At 39.3% G+C, this 14,096-nt stretch overlaps 1 protein-coding gene across 3 annotated transcripts in view; it reads left to right on the top strand.

The window, feature by feature from the left end:
* Positions 1-12,948, top strand: part of gabrb2b (gamma-aminobutyric acid type A receptor subunit beta2b) — a 71,614-nt gene extending 58,666 nt beyond the window's left edge. Inside the window, exons 6-10 of one of the 3 annotated variants that reach the window (XM_071906175.1) lie at positions 3,099-3,236; positions 6,670-6,822; positions 9,885-10,126; positions 12,153-12,293; positions 12,601-12,948. In XM_071906175.1, coding sequence (XP_071762276.1) covers positions 3,099-3,236; positions 6,670-6,822; positions 9,885-10,126; positions 12,153-12,293; positions 12,601-12,948 — 1,022 coding nt within the window. Of the gene's footprint in view, positions 1-3,098; positions 3,237-6,669; positions 6,823-9,884; positions 10,127-12,152; positions 12,294-12,573 lie in introns of all 3 variants that reach the window. The other 2 variants (XM_071906166.1, XM_071906183.1) reach the window with 2 other exon arrangements.
* The last annotated feature ends 1,148 nt before the right edge of the window (positions 12,949-14,096 follow it).

Genomic DNA, 14,096 nt, shown 5'->3' with positions numbered 1-14,096 from the left:
AACCCCATGCTTCCGTCACCACCACCCCCACACACATATACATATTTGTGCAAAGCAAACACACTCTCATTTTCTCGCTGTTAAATCTGTCTTTCGTCAACATACAACATACATGTAGTAACAATCACACACTGTAATACAAAAAAGAATCAACTTCCACACATGCAAGCAAAATGATATAGCAATATCAATAATACACCGACACGCATGCAAACACGGCAAAGAATATCAGGATATCTCAGCAAACATGCAGTGGTTGTAGCCATCAGAAATTATTATTATGTTGCATGTTGAGATAAAGCAAAACATTCCTAATTCTTGTTTAATCTGTCTCCTGCTGTTTAGTTAAAATGGGATACCACACATGCACATGCACTGCCTTTGGACACACCCGATTGAATGTACTATGTTTTTCATTATATTAAAGGCATTTTGATCTAAAGGTGTATACTTAAATGCTTGAAATTTGCTTCTTAGACAAATATTAGTATAATATTATAATATATTACTATAATATTATATAGTGAAGTTGATGCCTATGTATTAATTTCTTTCCAAAGCCTTCGCCTTTCCATCAAGGAAAAGGGTGGCTACTAAATCTAAAATATGAGATAGTTATTCTAAAATGTTAAAATAAAGAAAAATGTGTCTCTCCAAACTTTTGACTGGTAGTGTACATCAGTAATCATCAAACTTAGTGTTACAAAACCATAAAAATCTACTTGCAGACTTAAGTTGCCCTTCTGTTTGGAAGACAGAAAAACATGTCCGTTTTATGATTTAAAGCAACAATATGCAACTTTTTGCCTTGAGGCAGCAAAGTGTATGGCAAGTCCTGCCCTCCTCCCCCTCAGTTGGGCAAGTTCACACTCCAACACGTCAATCATCTTGATTACCTGTCAGAGGAACTCTGGGGGATTATGTAGCACTGCTAGCTTGCTATGTAGAAAATGTAGCAAATTGGCTAGCATCCTCTCTGTCAAACAGTCTACAAGCTAGTTTTGTGTTGCTTCTCAGCCCTTTCGTCTCCTTCAGACAGCGCCAGTGTGGAAAAGCCACTGCCGTCATCCATGTTTTTGAACGAGCTTTAGCTTCGCTGTGCTTTCTTTACTTACTGCTTTCCGCCATTGTTTTTGTTGCTATGATTTCCCTGCACTGTAGCCGCTAGCCTCACCTTGATAGTGACAACCCAGCTCAATGCTGGTCACACAAATACAATATCCCCAAAACAAGCAAAAGGGGGGTTAACACAGGATCCCAGGTGAAAAGTAAGCTACTGAACTGGCCATCTGCTTTTGGCTGATCTTTGGTGCCAGGTGATGTTACCACCTGTTGTGCTCTATTAAAGGTGACATCACCTGGTACCAAAGACCAGCCAATAGCAGATGGCTAGTTCAGTACCCTACTTTTCATCATGTCAGGCTTCACCACAGATTTGGGTTTGGGGTTTCGTTACTCTTTAATGTTATTTTAATGTGGAAAAAGTTGCATATTGCTGCTTTAATTGACTTCCATGTAGTTCGGCACAGTTTCAATGGTGAGGTGCCCCTCTGTAGAAGTGCTCTAACCCCAGCCGCCTCCTGCCTCTCCTCATCTCCTCCTCCTCTTCTCTCTGAGCTCAATGCTCTTATGCCCTGAAGTCAGCAGACATGACAACTGCACCCGAGACAGTAGGCAGTGGATTATGCAAGAGCCCAGTTTCATGGTCTAATGAAAATTCCCTACTTTTCTTCTTCCCTTTTTTTTTTACAGGACATGTCATCAGTTATAACTACAGTGTACCATGTTACTCAATCATTTATTGCCCCTGTCCACCGGCCGCTTAGCTGTCCATGTCTCCACTTATTTGGCTAGAATGAGAGCAAAAGCGGAGGGAATAGCTTTGCTTCAGATGAATATTAATGGATCCCGCTGCTCATCCCTTCACGGATTTTATTCGGTTTTAGTGATGAAAATGGAAAAAGTTTGGTATTTATTCACTCTCACTATTGGTATTAATTATTGAGTGGCACATGGGACAAAACATAATAAAGTTGACTCATATGGTCAGTCACATATATGCAGGACTCCCTCAGCTATATTGTGTGGTGGGACACTGCTGTATGTAAAACCTCAAGCTAGTTTAATAATTTAGCATTTTACAGTCTTTAAATGCTTTTTCATAATTCAGTTATTGTCAATAATGTATCTGCAGTACCAAGACATCAATTTTGAGGTGTAGGTGTAACTTAGGTCTTGACGATGATGATGATGATGATGATGATGATGATGATGATGATGATGATGGTGATGAGAACTATAATAATCATGATGTTAGTGATGAAAATGATGATGATAATGATGGTTTTCTCTTACTACTTGCCATAAATCAACAAAATAAATTACCCAACATGTGCTTCCTTGTTTGAGTCAAGGGGTGCTATTACATGGAGGAGTCAAGCAATTGTCAATAGCATAAAAGTGGATCATGGGACAAAGAGCACAGGACACATTTATGCTGGTACTTGAAAAAGTGTCAAAGCATCAAAAAAAAGGTTTTTGAACCACTTCCATTAACTGAATAATCATGAGATAGTTACACTACTTTAGCTTCATGGCAATCAGATATGATTTTCTATGTCAAGCTCACTGACTCCCATTCATTCCCACCATTCTGGCCTAAACGTGGATGACACCTACTGAATTAAATGCAAAGAATTGTGGGATAGATGTGTCTGGAAAGGTTGGGTAGATATATATATACATATATATATATATGTATATATATATATGTATATATACACATTTCATCAGGGTACACACTCATCCTTTGCCTGTGGATTCCCACATACTGCATAACCATATATTTAGATGGCCAGTAAACCAAACATAAACATCTATTTTGTATTTTTGTTAACCTGTCATGATATTAGCTGTGTCGAATTTTACATGTTTTGCTGTGTCAGCTGTCAACAGACTGTAAAAAGGTAAAAAAAATGACAACTTTGTGATGTTGATCAATTAATAAACTGTACCCCACACAAGTACCGGAGGGGCCATTACTGTGAATACATAGAAACCATTGTCAATCATTCTCTTGATGTGTGTCCCCCTCTCAGATGGTTACACTACAGATGACATTGAGTTCTACTGGCGAGGAGGGAACAACGCCGTGACGGGGGTGGAGAGGATAGAGCTGCCCCAGTTCTCCATTGTGGACCATAAGCTCATCTCCAAGAATGTCGTCTTCTCCACAGGTAATGTTCTATACAGCTCTGAACTGGCCAACACATGAATCACCCCAGTGATAAAACTGACTCGGTCTTGTGTTAGTCTAATCTAGATGTAAAGTATACAGTTTACATATCTCCTTCCCCGCACCACTATTCTTTTCTGAAACCCAGTGTGAGAAGAAATTCAATCCAAATTGCAGGAGCCTCTGCCAATCATCTGTGATTTATTAAATGGTAACATCCATAAATCATGTTCCTTTCCATAAGCATAAGGGTCTGCTTTTTAGTGACAACTCATTTCTTGGCAGAACCAGCCTCTGCACTGCGAAGAAATGCCATTTTAAATTAGTCATTATTGGTCATTCAGCATGCCATAGGCCAACCTAGACCACAACACACTGCAGAGACTGCAATGTGTTGTGGCCATGTGTGTGTGGGTGTGTGTGTGTGTGTGTGTGCATACCCCCCCTTTCCCTTCTACCTCGTGTATATCGGTAAAGTGGTTCCATTAATAGGTCAGACTGAGATCACGGTCTTTGATCTCACATGTCATTCTGAAATTGACTTTCCACTGACTGGCTAGCACATACACCACTATGTACGAAATCTTATGACCTCCTTCCAAATATGATGTTGCACCCCCTTCTAAACAAGCCATGTCTAAATTGCCTCAAGATAAAAAAATCTCTTTTTAACCCATCTCCTCCCCTTTGTTTTGTTTCTCCAATGGATGCAATCAATAAGGGATTACAGATTTCAGATGGATTAACCTGGCTAACCAGTTTATTTCATGGGCAGATAAGGTGGTCCTGATATTCTGTGCACTCAGTGTATTGTGTAACATTGTGTGTGTAGTAGTATCTCATATCTACACACACTTTACTGTTTCCCTTCATTTCCATTAAAAAAAAAAACATTTTATTCTTTACTAGCTCTTAGGCTTCTTGTCCTTGCATTTCATTATCATTATACTGCTTGCAATGATGGCAATACACAAATGTTGACTCATTTCGCTGTTTGCACTTATTGCTGTTAATAAACGTGGATGACACCTACTGAATTAAATGCAAAGAATTGTGGGATAGATGTGTCTGGAAAGGTTGGGTAGATATATATATACATATATATATATATGTATATATACACATTTCATCAGGGTACACACTCATCCTTTGCCTGTGGATTCCCACATACTGCATAACCATATATTTAGATGGCCAGTAAACCAAACATAAACATCTATTTTGTATTTTTGTTAACCTGTCATGATATTAGCTGTGTCGAATTTTACATGTTTTGCTGTGTCAGCTGTCAACAGACTGTAAAAAGGTAAAAAAAATGACAACTTTGTGATGTTGATCAATTAATAAACTGTACCCCACACAAGTACCGGAGGGGCCATTACTGTGAATACATAGAAACCATTGTCAATCATTCTCTTGATGTGTGTCCCCCTGTAAGGGATTACAGATTTCAGATGGATTAACCTGGCTAACCAGTTTATTTCATGGGCAGATAAGGTGGTCCTGATATTCTGTGCACTCAGTGTATTGTGTAACATTGTGTGTGTAGTAGTATCTCATATCTACACACACTTTACTGTTTCCCTTCATTTCCATTAAAAAAAAAAACATTTTATTCTTTACTAGCTCTTAGGCTTCTTGTCCTTGCATTTCATTATCATTATACTGCTTGCAATGATGGCAATACACAAATGTTGACTCATTTCGCTGTTTGCACTTATTGCTGTTAATAAGAGCATCAGCTAATTGCCAAGAACGTAAAATGTTATGTAAATGTACAAACACACATACGAACGTTCGAATCAAGCCCTGCCCTCAGAGACACAAGACCCTCATGACTTATTTAACAGCAATAAACAAAAAAGAATGCTGTCTGATACCATGATTTATTCATCTCTCCTACATATTCATATGAATTTGTCATGCAAGCAGTTGGGAGACGGGCAGTGGTTCTGCTGAATACAGTTTCTGGGGGAACTACTCCACTGAATAAGAGTGAAAAAATGAATACAATAAGATGGTAGAGGGACTCCAACGATGACAGTCTCAGGAGCCTGCCTTGTCTGCAGTGGAGTCACAGCTTCCACACAGCCCTATTAATAACTTATTGCCTCCTGATGAATGCACAATGTGTGTGTGTGTGTGTGTGTGTGTGTGTGTGAGAGAGAGAGTGAGTGTGTGCGTGCGTGTGAGCATGTGAGGGCACGTGCGAGCCTAGATGTGCATCTGTGTGCATATTTGTGGTTGGTTGTGTGTGTGTGTGTGTGTGTGTGTGTGTGTGTATGTGTTTATGCCCTTACGCAAACATGCATGAAAGTGAGTTTGTGCATCTGTGTGTACATGTACGCGTGTTTCTATGTGCGTGTGTGTCTGTGTGCATGCTGTGTGCCTGCATGTGTGTGTGTGTGTGTGGTCAGGACTGTATTATGTTACACTGCGATACGGAGGACGGGGGATTCCCATTTAATGTGCTGTCTATTGCAACAGGGAAAGGACTGACCCATGGGTCACTCAGAGAAGCAGACATCAGCAGAAGCACTTGGCATTTATCCAATACAAGTGCTATGTTTCACTCCGAGGATAGGCAAAGTCCTTGTTGCCCTTATGAATAATAAAGCTTTACTGTTGCACCTCCATTCTGTCATTTTCTACCCACGCGTACCTCATGAGGAAATAATTCAGTGATTCACTTGGTAGCACAGCTAACCTTACCTAACTGAAATAGCAAAGCTAAGTGGTGACATTCTAAGTGGAGATGAGCTTGGGGAATTGTTTGGTGCTTTCAAGTAATAGATTTAATCCTCCTCCTGCTTCCTCATCCCCTGTTTCTGCCTGGCTTCACATTATACATTGCAGTGTATTCTGGCTCCTCTTATGGTGCCTTCTCCCATCCAGTTGTAATTTGGTTATGCAACTCACACCAAAATACAGCCAATTCCCCAAGGACAGAAATATGTGTGCTGACATAATTTGACTTCACCAGGGCCCTGCTGTGGGCTTATTTCAAATAGAGCAGAGATAAGCAAAAATGGAGGCCTCTACAGACAAACCATCAACCCTCTCGCAATATCGTGTATAAACACAGGCTTCGGAGAACAGGTAATTCTGGGGAGTGCTGATGCTACAGTGCTTTGGAGACAACAAATATGCCTTTCTGCTGAGTGCTTCTGCTGTGGAAAATCCAGGGATGAGGGAGAGGTGCTCCTTGAAAAAACATGGGTGGGCCTGAGCAGTCCAAACACTGCTTATGTTCTCACCAACTCAGTGGAAGCTAATGTCAATAAAAGTGCCTTGCGGAAGAGATATTGAGGGAGAGGAATCTCTAAAATAGCATAATCGGGATCCATAAAGGCCCAGCGTCTGTGGAAATACTCGTCATCTAACGTTGATTCTACTTGCTCTTTTTCTCCCTCCCTCCTCGCCTCTTTCTACAGGTTCTTACCCTCGTCTGTCCCTGAGCTTTAAGCTGAAGAGGAATATCGGCTACTTCATCCTGCAGACCTACATGCCTTCCATCCTGATCACCATCCTCTCCTGGGTCTCCTTCTGGATCAACTATGATGCCTCTGCCGCCAGAGTGGCTCTGGGTGAGTATCTGCAGTACAAAGAGTAGAGATAGACTGGGCACATTTAAAACAAGAGTGGACACATTTAAAAGAAGATTTCCGTGAAATAGGCTGATCAGGGGAATCTAAGTGAAAGCTATGATCACTCATTCCCTAATTTATTTTATCATTCACATGAAAAGGGAAACCGAGATGAAGGTGTGGAGACAAGCTGAAGAAAGCTTTTCAAGCCTTGAGGGAAGTGAGATACGGCTAGAGTAAAAGGGGATGCATTTCAATAATTTCAATAAGAAGATATTTCATGCATCAGTGTATATTACACCTCAAGATATATTTCACCTCAAGATTATAAGGTCTGAGGATTCGGAGAGGGAAATCTCTATATATTGGAGGTATTGGGAAGGGGGTATGCATCAGTTTGTATGTGTGTATGTGTTGGACCTGATTGGCTTCTGTCCTGAACATCATCGCCTGGATCAAATATGATGCCTTAGCTGCCAGACTGGCTGTAAATGAGGTGTGTAGATACACATTTTTCAACAGTATCCATCACCACTAGATGCACTTTCCAGTGTTGTGAAGGGGACCATTTGTCAATATCAAGAATCCTATTTATATCCTCAAAGAATATACATACCTCCTGCACAACTGTCTCAGCCTCTGAAACTGTAACAACAAATACATGTCCTGTCTTGTTCACCATCTATATCAATGAAATTGTCTCTTCCCTGCATGGCTGCCTAATTCATCTTTATGCAGATTATACTATTCTTTACTGTATTGCTGATTCTGTTCAATTAGCCATTGAGAAATTGCAACTTTCCATTAATGCACTGCAACATGCTCTTATTAACCTTAAACTGGTACTTAACGCAAATAAAACAAACTTCATGGTTTTCTCGAGATCCAGACATGAACAGTGTAGAAGATACATACCAGTGCAACAAATGCCGCTGAAGCCCAAGCATTGGATGCTATTGAGTGATGGATGACCAGGTTGATTTGTTTCCACTCTGATTTGAGTGCCTCTGTGCTTTTTTGGAAGTCACAATTTCCCTCCGTCATCCTCGATTATGTAAACCCCATGTAGCCTATGAGGTTTGTATTATGGTTCTAGCTTACTCTGTGTTTATCGGAAGCTCCCTGTCTTCCTTTCACCCACCTCCATCTACCCACCGCTCCATCCGTCCTTCTACCCATCCCTCGCTTTAGACGACAAGGCAATCTCGTTGATTGAAGACTGACCTGCATTTAGTGATCCGTGAGGGAGGCATGCATGGGATTTAATGAAAAACAGTAATGCTCCATAATGGAGACAGGTCGACAGAGTTAGATTGGGAGATGTTGGGTCACCCCCGATCTACACTATGGTCAGGAACCACTTTACTCTGACCTGGTTTCAAGCATTAAAGTGGAGCTGTAAAGACTGAATCACATGGCCGCCGTGCCGTAGAAATCCTTTGTTGTCATTGTTGAGCTGTTGCAGCAACAGCTTGGGAAATTTGCCTGAATCCTGTTTTGAGCGGTGGTCGCCTGACAGCTTTGCGGCAGCTGTGTAACAATTCAGTTATTGTTTGCTCAGACACTCAATAGAAGTTGCGCTAAACATGCTGTGTGTGCTTTGAAAGTAGAATATACAGGTGTGTGTGTGTGGGAGTATTCGTGACACGCTATAGGAGTAGGCCACGGCACACAATTATTTAATCATGCATGGAAAATCATATTTAAGCTTTCAAAGCGGGTTTATCATGCTTTTTATATATGGCATTTATAATGCATTGAAAATATAAATTTTACTGTAGCTTGTGCATATATGGATTGCTCATAACACGTGTATACACTATTGCATTCAACACACATCCAACTGCCAGTGCTAAGCTGAGAAAAAATGATACTGAAACCAAGCAGAAATTATTTTTTTTTGTAAAAATAAATAAATAAATAAATAAAAAAAGGCCAGTTTGTTTAATAAGTCAATGTGACAGTAACTATCCCCTCAGCTTGGTGGTCGAGGCTTTTGAAGGTTCTCAACAACTTTTCTCTGCAGGAGTTCTCTGCTAATGAACAAGACCAAGGTTGAGATATGAATTTCAAATCACTTAAATGCTTCAGGTGCACTTTTACCTTGTTTCGCATGCATACTTTGAAGCCACGGTGCACGCCCTGTGGCTCCATTGATCCTGGCAGGCTTAATCAAGCACAAAGCTCAAGATTAAAACTGTCATGCACAGAACTCGAATGCAATTCCTCAACGACTTGTAAATCAACCATCCAACTAGTTAGTGCTGAGATGCTTAAACAAAGCCCAGCCATGAATAATAACAAGACATAAAGTTCCATCTTGTCATTCTAGTGTTTCTCTTCCTTGCAAGTAAACATTCAGTATATACAACTAGGCTATATCATACAGTATACAAAATACATACTAGTATATAGAGCATGCTAAGTCTGTTGAATTTCAACTACTGATATCTACACTATTTGATACTTTGAACTCGTGATTGGACGATATGCTTATCTCACGATGCAATTCAATATGTGATATGAGGTTCATGATCCGATACAACCACGATACGATGTAATAAATAAAACCTCAGTGACAACAAAGTACGACTGTTCAGAATTATGTTTATTTCTGAGCCACAAATCTTGCTAGCAATGGCATTGGCTTGCTAGAGTGTAAACAACAATTTAAAAAATGTCATTAGAAAGTGCATAATATAATTTCTATTGAGATTTTGTGGCATTGTGATGGGCGAACCGTCTCATTTGTGATTACTACAGCAGAATAAAATGGAGCTAATATCGCGATTCACTGTTCTGCCTCACGATACGTATTGTCACATTTTTCTATTATGATATATTGAATTTCAATATATCCCATTCCTACTTTGAACACAGAATATGGGAATGTCCACATACTAAACTTGACACATACAGTTGGCACACAAAGTCTGTTCTAGTACTTGCAGGTCATAGCTACCCGAATGGAATTGCTCCCACTCTGTCATTTCCCCCCTTTCAAAGTTCCAAACTCTCACAATTTCTAATGTATTCTATTTAATATGGTCTGCCTCTCCCAGGTATCACCACGGTACTCACCATGACCACCATCAACACCCACCTGAGAGAAACACTCCCCAAGATCCCCTACGTCAAGGCCATAGACATGTACCTGATGGGCTGCTTCGTCTTCGTCTTCCTGGCCCTGCTGGAGTACGCGCTGGTCAACTACATCTTCTTCGGACGGGGCCCTCAGCGCCAGAAGAAGGCAGCTGAGAAGACAGCCACGGCCAACGAGAAGATGAGGATGGATGCAAACAAGGTTGGAATAGCTGATCTTTATTTGTAAGCTATGGTACAATGATATAATCTCCATGACTCATACAGTGCTTTTTAGACCTGTATCTTATTAGCATTTAGCAAAGAATTTCTCCAAACTTTCACACAATAATTTAAACAGGCAATCTTTATCTTATGTATCAACTGATGTATCAAAAAAAAAAAAAAAAACAATATCTGAAAGCAAGCAGTGGATGTAGATGAGCTCATATGCACATTTTCAAATGTGCATATGATTTGTTCTGGATTCATGAAATCAGATGTTTTCTTTATTTTGCAGTGAAATTAGGGCTGGGCGATTAATCAAATTTTATTTTCGATTACGATTTTGGCTTCCCACGATTATGAAAACAAGAAAATCGAGATAAAACGATTTTTGTGCCTCATTCCGTTTAGCAATGTTGCTCTCGTTTTGTCTTGTGTTGTAAATCCAGCGCACCCCTTTCCTCCGCAACGGTGCGCTCCGCTCCGCCCCTCCTCCAAAGCCCAAACATGCTGTGGTATAGTTTCAGCTGGAGTCGGTAACAGAGAGCCGGCCGGCGCGTTTCTCCGTTTATTTTTAAACCTTCCTTGAAGATGACAGAAAGAGAGCCGTTGGTCGACAGGAAAGGTAAAAAAAAAAAAATCATTGGTGTGGAAACACTGTACAGGCCCACGGTGCGTGTTCAATTGCACTGAAGCACTGCGACATGGTTAAATTACCTAATTCCACTAACGTTACTTAAATACCACGAGGTAACGTTAAAGTCACCTACCGTTTAAGTCTGTATGGCAGCGAAGACAAGTTACTGTCTACAAATCCCCATTACTGACTGTGGTATGTTAAGTTTCACTTTTGTTTTCACACCGCGAGACCCCAAATTACAGACGTGATGTGATGCGACATCAGTCAGTCAGGTGCCTCTGTTACCTGACTAAGTGACTGACTGAAAGAATATAGAGATATAGTTTACCAATATGTTGAATATTTTGCAGTAGGTTGTGACAGTGCACTACAACATAGTCGGTGTTATTTATTTTTTATATATTATTTATTTTAGTTATTTATTTATCTCATTTTTTTTACTTTTATTTATTTATTTATTTGCATTTATTTCTTTGTTTTTCAGTTCAATTATATTTAAAGTTCAAAGAAATCCAATGGGTTTTTTTTAAAAGTTCAATAAATGCATGATGTTCCCAAAGTCAATGAGTAATCGTGTTAAATAATCGTGATCTCAATATCAATCAAAATAATCGTGATTATGATTTTTGCCATAATCGTGCAGCCCTAAGTGAAATATGAATTCAATTATTCATAAAACCGTCCAAGGAGCTCAGAATAATTAAAACCAAAAAGACAAGATGAAATGTCACCACTTCAAATGGAGGGTCGGCCTAATGTTTCCTGCCTTCTGTGTGCCAAGTAGAGCCAGCCTAATAAGCTTGTACTACCCCTGTTTGAAATCCAAATGAGACGCTGCCAGCTGAAAGAGAGGAAAAGACGGTCTCTCTGCCGCTGTGGTTCTTTGTCTTAATAGAATGGCTTGCGCTCTCTTTCCCATTTTGTGTTCCCAACTGAATTGAACCAAATGCTTACTAGGAGAGATGCAAAATGGCCACCATAAAATGGCTATATATGGGCACAGTGACATCAATTGAATACAAAATGCTCACTAGACTGTTCAAACTGTTCTCTGCAAAACGGTTGCATTAAGCTCCTTTGACATCAAGTGAATGCAGGATAGATTTAAGGATATATTTAAAAGTAGAAAGATGTATGGACCCCTGTGTTAAGAGTGTGGTTTAGGCAAGAGCAATATAATGTAATGAGGAACTATAATAGGATGAGAGTTGGGAGTTCACATGTTTACAAGCATGTACAGAGTTATTAGTGAATGCAAAGTTTAAATTATGTCCTAAAATGTACATTGTTGCCGACTTGTACCTGCCTCCCCAAACCCAACCCCAACCCCATTCCATTACCTTTCCATGGCTCAAGTAACCATGGCAATTTTGTATGCTTGCAGTGGCTGGTGGGGAATGTAGTTGGGAGAGATGATACTCTGTATGCCAGAATGAAACAAAGGGATCTTGATGGTCATGACTCAATGTGGGAACCGATCTTTGTGGATGATGCGGCGATAGGACTAGGCGATCAAAAAAATAAGGTACTGGTTTAAACCCATCTGAAAACATACCATGATCACAATGTCAAATTAACTGGGTTAAACTGCTATTATAAACTACAATATAAACTATTATTAATTTGATTTTCCCTACTTCACAGACTGTGGATTGCTATTGTCTTCCCCAACAAAACATAGACACTGATCAACATTTGCTAACTTTTTTCTTTCTTTCTTAAGTAGATAGTCATATTTTTAGGGTCTTCACCTTTATTAAACATGATTTTGTTTTTTTATTAGAGCAATGATGTTTCTGCTCCAGACAAACTTCATTGTTTTCCTTTGGCAGATGGACCCACATGAAAACATCCTCCTGGGCACCCTGGACATTAAGAATGAGATGGGCGTTTCGGAGCTGGCTCTGGGTCTCAATGACCCACGAAACACCATGCTGACATACGACAGCTCCACCCTGCAGTACCGCAAAGCGGGGCTGGCCAGGCACAACTTTGGCCGGAACGCGCTGGAGCGCCACGTGACTCAAAAGAAGAGCCGACTACGGAGGCGCGCGTCGCAGCTAAAGATCACCATCCCAGACTTGACTGATGTAAACTCTATTGACAAATGGTCGAGGATGATCTTCCCAACTGTCTTTTCCTTCTTCAACATTGTTTATTGGCTTTATTACATCAATTAAAAAAAAGGACTTCAATGAGGGCAAGAACAAACAACAAAATATGTTGCTCATTTACGTTTTGTATCTGGTTTGTTTCATTTTTATGTGATCTTGCAACACAAGACTGAATTATTATACTGAACATCAGTGTCAGGACTGAATCCATCTTACCTTGGAACACCGCAATTGCTGGCTAACACGTGAAAACCTTATAGGAGAGAGATTAAAAACATATATGGTGCCTGTTCCTGAGTAATTGTTTAGCATTTTACAGATTTAGTGAATTGTGTATTTTGCCATTTTTAAATGTTTGTTTGCATATATTTTTATGTTTTTATTTTGTTAAATTTACAGTATATTTAATTTGTTGCCAAAATATTAGTTAGAACTAAGTTATATTGATATATTGGTTTTAAATTACCTAATAATTTTATTGACACTTCTTAAAACAGATAAAGCAAGTTTCAGGTCAACAGGGTTTTCTATAACTCATTACTTCAAAGAAACAAAATCTATTGTTACTAGAATTTATTTCATCTTTATATTATGAAGGTCTGCATTTCACATTTTACAATATCATGTAATGTGAAATTATTCTGAAAGGGATTTCAGATCAACCTTTTTCTACTTTAATATAATGGGAACACTGTATAATTTGTTTCTAAGCATTATCTCAGTTCCATAAAACTTTTTGATAGTTTTTAAGACGACATCTGGTGATACAAACTAAGATCATTCCAAACATTCCAGGTTCCGATGCAGCTTGCATACAAGAAGCTCGTTGATGGTTGGCACATTAAATGCCAGAGCGTAGAGAAGCCTTCAGCTATTGAAAAAAAAAGGAATTTGTTTTGTTCTGTCCAGTCAAATTGTTGAAATACAGAAAAACAGAATAAAATTGAAAGAGAGAGAGATGGAAGAAAGAAAATAATATAAGTATTAATATAGTTATTGCTATTGAATTTTGCCCAAAAGGCACATATGGGTGTCTTTCAGAGGGATTGTATCTAAAGAAAATAGTTTCCTCATTCCTTAAGCCACTGTATATGTAAATATCATCTATATAACATTTTTTAAAATATTATTAATATACCCCACAAAATTCCCTTTTCAGCTCTCAATTCTCACAATTTTGGATGTGTATTTTTATTTACAACATTGATTAAAAT

This window comes from Centroberyx gerrardi, chromosome 11, assembly GCF_048128805.1.
Source record: "Centroberyx gerrardi isolate f3 chromosome 11, fCenGer3.hap1.cur.20231027, whole genome shotgun sequence".
Classification (NCBI taxonomy): Eukaryota; Metazoa; Chordata; class Actinopteri; order Beryciformes; family Berycidae; genus Centroberyx; species Centroberyx gerrardi.
Note: the sequence above shows the minus strand (reverse complement) of the source record. Positions and strands in the feature narration are given on the sequence as shown.